The 9679-nt window shown below is 26.9% G+C and overlaps 1 protein-coding gene across 1 annotated transcript; it reads right to left on the bottom strand.

The window, feature by feature from the left end:
- Positions 1-6772: 6772 nt before the first annotated feature.
- LOC110663228 (40S ribosomal protein S7) lies at positions 6773-9147 on the bottom strand. Its single transcript, XM_058149885.1, has 6 exons — positions 9001-9147; positions 8700-8783; positions 8532-8605; positions 8322-8445; positions 7248-7430; positions 6773-7037 (listed from the first exon to the last, which is right to left on the bottom strand). Exons 2-6 carry the CDS (start codon positions 8772-8774, stop codon positions 6918-6920), a joined length of 576 nt encoding a protein of 191 aa, XP_058005868.1. The 5' UTR covers positions 8775-8783; positions 9001-9147; the 3' UTR covers positions 6773-6917.
- Between the last annotated feature and the right edge of the window lie 532 nt (positions 9148-9679).

Here is a 9679-nt window from a genome sequence, read left to right as displayed (position 1 = left end):
ATATTGCCGATGTTGCATTTCACTTCACAAGGTGCATTAGCTTTAGATAGCTATAGAGATTATGGTTAAAATTGATATTTTACTCTCTGAGTCGAATGCTCACTCCTGTTCATAATTTTTCAAGCTACAGGAGGATTATTATTGTGGTTAACCTGCTTTTCTTCTTCGCAGGTCGTTTATTAATATTTGTATAATTCTGTTAACTCCTAGAATTTTCGCATGTGTTAGAAATATTCATTTGATTTGAGTCTGTAATATAATTACCATGTTAGACCTGTAAACTTATTATTATATTCGTGTATGTTGAACTGGATGAGGGAGCTGAGCTCCCATTTATTTTTATGACATTTGAGTATGTGGAGGGTGAGCTGAGCTCCTCAAATGATTATATATTGTGTTTACAGGTCGGGTGAGTAAAAAACTCTCGTTGAAAAGTCTATTTTATGGCCGGACTCTGTCCGGTTAAATTCTTGAAATTGGGCCCAAATAGGCCTTAGAATTAGGTTGAGGAATAGTTAGGCTTACTACGGGCCTCGGGGGCTTTAGTTTGACCTGGCTCCTAGTGCCGGTCTGGCCCATAGGTTGGGTTGTGACAAAAAAATATTTTTTTTATTTGTTCATTTCGATTAAATGGCCATAAGTTGGCAATAATTATGATAATAATAATAATTAACATTACTTAATCTTAGAAAAGTAAAATTAAAAGAATATTAAATTATTGAGATAAAAAAATACATACTAATTATAAATAAGTCAAATCTCTATATTTTATTTTTATAATTTTTTATATAGAATACACTTTTGTCTCTTAATTTTTTTTAATAAAAATAATATAAAATATGATAATGTAATAAAAATATTTATTAAAAATATGAAATAATTTAAGTTTGATTAAATTATATGATAATTGATTATGAAATCATAAATTAATACTTAATTTTCTTTAAATTAATGGCTATCAATGACCTATTATTATTATTATTATTATTATTATTATTATTATTATTATTATTATTATTATTATTATTATTAAGGATAATATGTGGTAAATAATATAAATAATTTTTAAATATTGCATTTAATCATAAAATGTCTTAATTTTTAAAAATCAAATTATAAAGAAAATAATAATTTAAATCATAAATGTTAAGGTAGTATTGTAAATAATAATGATAATTAAAAGAGAAATAAAAAATTAAATAATAATTAGTATTTGTAAAATAATATAAATAATTTTTAAATATTACATTTAATTACAAAATGTATTAATTTTTAAAAATTAAATTTAAAAAATTAATAATTTAAATCACAAATGTTAAGGTATTATTGTAAATAATAATGATAATTAAATGATAAATAAAAATTTAAATAATAATTAGTATAAAAAAGAGTATTTATAACTGATTATGAGATCACAAATTAATAGTCAATTTTCTTTAAACTAATAAGTATCAATGACCTATTATTATTATTATTATTATTATTATGGATAGTAATATGTTGTAAATAATATTTTTATATAAATGAATTTATTAAAAAAAAATTTTAAATATTGTATTTAATTATAAAAGGTCTTAATTTTTAAAAATAAAATTTTAAAAAATAAAATTTTAAATTATAAATGTTCATGTAGTATTGTTAATAATAATGATAATTAAAAGAGAAATAAAAAAATTAAATAATAATTTAATATTTATAAATAATACAAATAATTTTTAAATATTACATTTTCTTAATTTTTTAAAAATTAAATTTTAAATAATAATAATAATTTAAATTAATAAATGTTAAGGTATTATTATAAATAATAATGATAATTAAAAAAGAAATAAAAAAATTAAATAATAATTAATATATATGAGAGAGTATTTACAATCAATTATGAGCAGTATCAAAGCTAGATTGTTTATTGAACATGGGCAAAGGCGAAAAAATAAATTCTATTAAATTTTACAAAGATGATACTTTAAAATATAAAATTGAAATAGTAACAAATAATATTCTATTTAAAATTAACTAATAGAAAAATAGTATATTTCAACATCCCAAAATGATATAACCAAGCCATAACATTACTCATAGATGTCAACTACGCATTGCATCAATACATGAATTTCTAAGTGGCAATTGCTCTCTACGAGTTTTTATGTTTTGATATCGTTCCATGATCACCTCATTGTCAATGGAATTAAAAATTTCTTTCTAGATATATGTAATTAAACAATTAGGCATCCATTGATCTTCCATTCGATTACGCAATCGATTATTCACAATCTTCATAGCAGAAAATGCTCTATCGACAGAAGCTGTTGCAATAGGTAGAATTAAGGCCAATGTTATAAGCCTATAAACTGAAGGATATAACACATTCCTTTTTGTCTGCAGCATTTTTTTAGCAAAATATGCTAATTCCTGTTAAATTTGAAAACTCAGCATTGGACTTCATATGAAGAATATATGCCTTCAATTGATTGTTAAGAGCAACAAGTTGTACTATAGAAAATGCAATCGGGTAAAATTGAGCAAAGCGCAACAAATTTTCCTTATCAAAAGCTAAAAAGGAATCATTCAGACTCAAACAAGCAACAAATAAAAGCAACTCTGTATTTACTTCATTAAAATGATTGTTAAGCTCCTGAAGCTGCAAATCTATAACAGCATAAAATATTTGAACCCGATAATGATGCATGTTAGTCACTTTTTCAAAACTGCGTCGAGATCGTCCACGAAGAACATACATATCATCCATGGAAGGCATTTCGATATTGTGTTTATTATAAAACACTGTAACGTCATCAAATAAAGAATTTCATCCTTCATCTCGCATAGATTGCAACCGTTGTTTAGCTATTTTGACCTGTCATAACATTCACAATATCTTGATATTTTCTTTGCAAAGCTTGTGATAGTTCATAAATGATCCCTATAATATTTCTCATAAAATGAAGGCTAAATGCAACATCAAAAGATTATAGTGAATCAAGGAGATTGAATGCTTCAGCTTTCTGTTCAGACTTAGAATTTTCCACAATCAACTTAAGCACATCAATAACAGCAGAAAACATCTTAATTAAGCTAATAAGAGTTTTATAATGTGACCCCCACCATGTGTCTCTTGCTCGTTTAAGAGTAGATTCTTGATTTTGGCCAGTTTCACTAATCAATTCACTATTTTCAAGTGCTCTTGAGATTCTTGAAGAATATCATGATGTTTACAAGAACCACTAACAACATTCACCACATTTGAAACTAAAGTGAAGAGTAATGCAATAGATACATTAGTTTTTACAACAGCTATAAGTGCTAATTGAAGTTGATGTGAAAACAGTGAACATACAAAGCACTCCCATTTTCCTTCAAGACTAGAGTTTTGAGACCATTAAACTCACCTCGCATGTTGCTTGCCCCATCATAGCCTTGGCCCCATAATCTTGAGGTGCTTAAGCTATGTTTGGAAAACAGTGCATCTATGGCTGCTTTTAGTGAAAAAGAACTAGGATCAGTAATATGTACAATGCCCAAATTATGCTCCACCACATGTCCATTATTGTCCACATAGCGTATAACAATAGCCATCTGTTCGTTATCCGATATATCACGAGCTTCATCAACTGAAATAGAAAACAAAGCATCTCCAAGATCTCGAATAATAATGTTGATAGTTTCAGTTGCACAATCATTGACAATGTTTTTTTGTATATCTGATGATGTCAACTTCAAATTTTCATGACATTTATCTAAAACAACTCGTTTGATGCCTTCATTGTGATCAACAAGAAATTGTAAAATTTCAAGATAATTACCTTTACTGGTTGAATTATTTGATTCGTTATGGCCGCAAAAAGCCAAACCTTATTTGAGAAGAAATCGAACACAATCAATAGAAGCATTCAAATGCATCCAGTAGTCATTTTGAGCTTCATTAGTTTATTTATTCATAAATGCTCTAAGATGTTGTTCATTCATTAAAGCTTGACAATTCCTCCAGGCTCGATTGTGAGTACTGTTAGGGCCTCTAACATGTTCACCTAGTTTCTCCTTTTGCTTTCAATTTTGAAACCCTTTGACAACAAATGCATCACCACTACCAGCATGTTGTTTGCTATCAGATTTGAAAAGATAGCAATGCAAGCAAAATGCATTGTCTACTGTTGTGCTGTATTCTAATCAGGAAAATTCATTATACCAAGGGGGATTAAATCACCGTAAAATATTTCCTAATTGAATTTGTCATCACGGGGTTGACAAGGACCTTTTTGCAAGTACCACCTTCGTATTTCATGCCGTAGATTAGGATGATATCCCATAATTAGCTCACGCAATGCAGGATCAATAGAAAGATTGTCCTTATCATACTCAAAATAGCTCTTTTTTATGTAGTGTTTCTTCAAATATCTATCCAATGTAGCCATATCTACGATAAAAAAAAATCAATGTTATTAATTATTATATTAATACATTTAGTTTCAATTTAGTGTAAAAATATAAATAAAAGAAAATGAAATTCTAAATAATGATTAACTGAATATATCAAACAATGTATAAATTCTTAATTCAAATAAAGCATTTATCATAATATATCAATATAAAAATTTGAGGTCAATCAAATTATTGCTAGTTTGGGATCAATCAAAGTAGTTAAGTAACAATCAAACAAATTACTACTATTTTATTATCAATCAAGATAGCTAAAAATTATTATTGTATTACTAACTAAATTGAAATAAGGAATAGTTGAAAATAGCAATAACAAGCTATTAATTAAAATAAGGAATAATTGAAAACAAATTATAATTACTAACTAGTTTTTCACAATTTTTTTGTTGGTATTTTTTCTCCGGGGCAATGGGCTGCAGCTGTCTCTACCTCTTTCTCCTTGTCATAGGGCAATGGGCTGCGGCTGTCTCTACCTCTTTCTCCTTGTCACAGATCATAGTTGAGATGAATAAAAAAAAAAAGCTTCGTCCCTCTTCTCTTTCTCTCTGTTTAAAGAATAATAAAAAGCCTTTTCTAATTAAGTTTTCGTTTTTATCTCCCTCTCTTTGTCAGTTGTCCTTTTGGCCTCTTTGAGAAATTTTGAATATATTTTGTTATTTTTTAATTTTCATTAAAAAAAAACTTTGTTATTATAATTTTAAACTTTAGAATATTAATTAAAACTTTTGTAATGTAAAACCTCTTTATAAAGCTCTCATCATTTTCTTCATTTTTATTCTTAATTTAAGAAGGGATAAGTTTTTTCTAATTTGGGTCCCACCACTACTCTTCTTTACGTTGTAAATTAGTGAGGATAGAGATAAATTTAGCTTTTTAAGTTACCATATTTACTAAAAACACAATTCAAATGTGGGCATTGATTGATTATTATGGGGATAAAAGTGTAACTACGTAGGTGGGTTTTCATTTTAATTCCAAAATTTAAGGTTGGCAATTGCCCACCATGCCTATACTATGACTTCGCCATTAATTATAAGATCATAAATTAATGATCAATTTTTTTTAAACTAATAGGCATTAATGGCCTATTATTATTATTATTATTATTATTATTATTATTATTATTATTATTATTATTATTATTATTATTATTATTATTATTGAGGGTAACATGTGACAAATAATATTTTTATATAAATGAATTTATTAAAAATATTTTTTAAATATTGCATTTAATAATAAAAGATTTTAATTTTTAAAAATAAAATTTGAAAAAAATAATAATTTAAATTATAAATATTAATGTAGTATTTTTAATAATAATGATAATTAAAAGAAAATTAAAAAAAATTAAATAATACCTCATTTTATATATATATATATATTAATTACTCTCTCCTAATCAAAATTTTTTTATTCTCTTTTTCTTTTCTAGCTTTTGCGCATCAATTTTAACGATTTTTTTTTCACTTTCTCCTTATTAATCATTAATAACAAATATGGTTATTTATGTCATTTTGTTTGTATAAAAAAATAATAATATGTATAAATTATTTTTTTTTAATTTTAGATTTTTTTTATATAATCATAGTAATTAAAATAAATTTTCTCCTAAATATTTAAATATAAAATATCAATTTAAAATATTTGCTCCAAATTTTATTTTATACTATTTTATATTTAAATAGTTATAAATCTAAAAAATATTTTATTATAATATTTCATTTTTTTCTTATATAAGTAATTATTTTTATTGTATATACTGTTAAAAAATTTTATTTTTATTATATATAAAAGATATTTTTAATATCATATTTTTTAAATATCATTATTTTTTAAAAAATAATTTTATTTTACTAATTTATTTTGCGGTATATGAATATATAAACTGAATATTTACGATGCTGAATGTAAAGCTAGACATCTTGAATTATTTTTTTTTAACAATAAATAAATAATGATTTGAATGAAAATGTTTTTGAAATATAAAGTTATTAGGGTATGATTATTATAAATTATTGTACAAGATCTCCTAAATCAAAGGACTTGTAATAAAACTGAAAGTATACTTATTTTTTTTAACAGATTTTAATTAAAATTTAAAATTTTAAAAATAATTTAATATCATTAACTTATAATATTTTTAGGTTTTTTCCCATCTTAAAGGAAGGTGTCCATTAATATCATTAATTTCATTGGTTTTAATAATAATTCAATTTTAAAAATTAAGAAAGATAATTAAAATTTCATTTATAATTATAACGCATTTTTCATATAAATAATTTAACCAAATAACTTTTAGTCTATCCCTACTTATATATTAAAAACAATGTAATTAAAACTTAAGTACTTGAAATAAGTACTGATCACAATTAAGAAAATGAATCCATCACAAAAGTCGACTCAATTTTCAAAATTTAAATAGCCCACTAAAGCAGTTTTCCAGGAAAAAACAAGCAAAAAATACCAGCTCTCAACATTTATGCCTCGGTTACTGGAAACTCAAACACAACGTCTTTGCCTGAAAGCTTTCGGTAAACAGCAGCAAAAGTATCTAACTTGTATTCTGTGTTATTTCGCTCCTTTGGGTCCAAGAAAACCTGACCATAAAAGGGGTACAAAGAGCATGACAAGGTATAATTAACTAACAGGTATCTTTTAATGAGGTTCATCACAAATAGTGAACAATTAGCTAGTATATCAACCGAATAAATTCATTAACAATTTGTAACGCATTAAATATCAACCTACAAACAGTCGAGGATATACATCTAAAATTATACTTAGAAAATGCTTATATATAGATTTACCTTCATTATCTTAGACCCATCAATTCGGTATCTGGTGCGCTTCCCAACAATTTCAGCAGGCAGTACAATATCCTCCAGCATTGCCTCGTGCACAGCAGTAAGCGTGCGGCTGCGAGGCCTTTGAACAGCTGAACCTTTCTTTGGAGGCCTTAATATCCTCCTAGTAGCAATCAGGATTACATCCTAATAAACAATTACAAGCAAAGATGGAAATAAGACCATTTGCAACACAAAATTCACATTATTAAATGGGGAATTTGTGAAAAAACTTCACAATAAACATTCTTTAGCTTGGCACTTCAGACTAACTTGAGAACAATAAGGCTCCTACAGTAAATAAAAAATCATTATCTGATTGGTACCAGAGGCAAAACAGCAGAGCTAACACAATAGCATAGAGGGATTATAAAGATGAGACACTTAGAAAGCTAGCCAAGAAAGTATTAACACACAAAATTCAGAGCTGTAAACCTCTGACACAATTCTTCACAGCTTGTTCATGTGGTTATAAAGAGGATGTTTGATCAGATGTCGCATGGGTTATTACTTAAAGTCGTCTTGATGAAAAACTTTGAACTAGGTATCTTCTATTAATCTATTTGGCTTGATCATTCTAGTCAATTTGTGGAGTTTGTAGAACATGCTGCATCCTTTATTTGGTTCTCCCTTTTCAGTTAAGTATATCAAAATAAAACAAAAAACGTTGCTTTATAGGGGCACTGCGTTATGCATCTTAAAGGAAATTTTTAGTTGCTTTTAACAAAACCAGGCAAGATGGCTCCTAACATACAGTCGTAGCAACAACAATATCAAATAAGCCCCTCATCAAATGATAAGAGACGAAACCTAAAAAGGATGGATTTATTTCCAATCAAAGAAAAAATACTTCTTAGTTCTTAGTATAAAACAGACCCGCTAAGATTTAATGATGCAACATACAAATATGATATCCCAATTTACAAATACATCAATTTATTCCCTATAAATAAATTGCCCAATAAATTATTGGTTTATTTTGTTTCTTTAAGATGGTATAAAATTGAAAGAGACCCAACAACACAAGTTTAAGATTACCTTCCCACTGAACTTCTTCTCAAGTTCTCTCACAAGCCTAACATGAATCTTTCTGTAAGCTTTCCTCAATCTGAAAGGAACATGGATGACAACAGCCTTCCGGTTCCCAGCAACATCAATTTGGCTGCAATATATATGGAAGAGTAATAAATAGGCAAGAAGCAAGACCCATGCATGCCATAATGTATGAATCAATTAGACCATTCTTACGTCGCTGAATTTATGTAGAGATCCTTCATGTCACTTTTCAGCTCCTGGTTGGTATTTTCCAGATCAAAGAAAGCCTGCAAGTGAAAAATAGAAGCAAACATCGTCGAAACACAAGTTAAGTTTAGCTTGAGTTTCACAAATCAAACAACAACAAAAGCATTTTAAAACCTGTGCGACAGACTCCTCAAATTCAGTGGGTTCAGCATCCTTATCCTTGTGAATCTTCTGCTTTGTAGTATACATCTTCACAAAACTAGAAGAGATAGAACAGAGCAACTCAGAAAAAAATAAAAAATAAAAATAAACCAACAAGAGTGAGTTTGCAGCTACATGGACAGATCATTTGACATTGCAATTGAACAAGTAAATAAAACCCAGTAAGAGAAGAAGAAAACGAGGAACAAATCAAATCTAAAATTTAATAAAATTTTCTCTTATTTTTTTTTCACGGGTTTTCTGCGAATCAAACCTGCAATTCTGGGATCCTGCTAGAGATGACAGAACAGCCGAGCAGCAGCTGCAAGCGAAGCAAGATCAAGGAGCGGCGGCGATAGCAATAGAGTTACTGGCGCGGAGAAGGAGAAACAGAGCGAGTTGTATATATATATATATAAGGGTGCGTCCGTGCGGCAGCAGAATGGGGATGATAATGTGATTTTAGGTTTCAGGTTTACACTCAAACCGAAACGATGTAGTTTAATGAAAAAGCATCATATATGTATATATATAATTCATAATTGAGAGTTATATAATTGATAAAAATCGAAATTAAGTATTGTTATAAAAAAAATGGAATAAAATTTTAAATAAAAAATTATAAATATTAAGATTAATAATATATTTAATTCTACTATCTAATTTATCATACCCGTTTAAAAAAAATGAATTCTAAAATATTTTATTTTAATTAAACGAAATGTCTTGCTTGATAAAAGCATATAATCGTATGCAGTATTTTTCTTTTTGTAAATTCATTGTGTTATAATATAATGACAATAAAAAGATTTAAAAAAATTGTTAATTTTTACAATAATAAAACTATAATAATTTCAAAATATTAAAATAATTTTATATAATTAGAAAGTGTTTAGTTCATTATTGGGTACAGTTAATAGCTGATATATAGCTAAATAGGCTAACTAAAATGT

The sequence above is a fragment of the Hevea brasiliensis genome, chromosome 7, assembly GCF_030052815.1.
Source record: "Hevea brasiliensis isolate MT/VB/25A 57/8 chromosome 7, ASM3005281v1, whole genome shotgun sequence".
NCBI lineage: Eukaryota > Viridiplantae > Streptophyta > Magnoliopsida > Malpighiales > Euphorbiaceae > Hevea > Hevea brasiliensis.
This window is presented reverse-complemented; position numbering and strand designations above follow the sequence as displayed.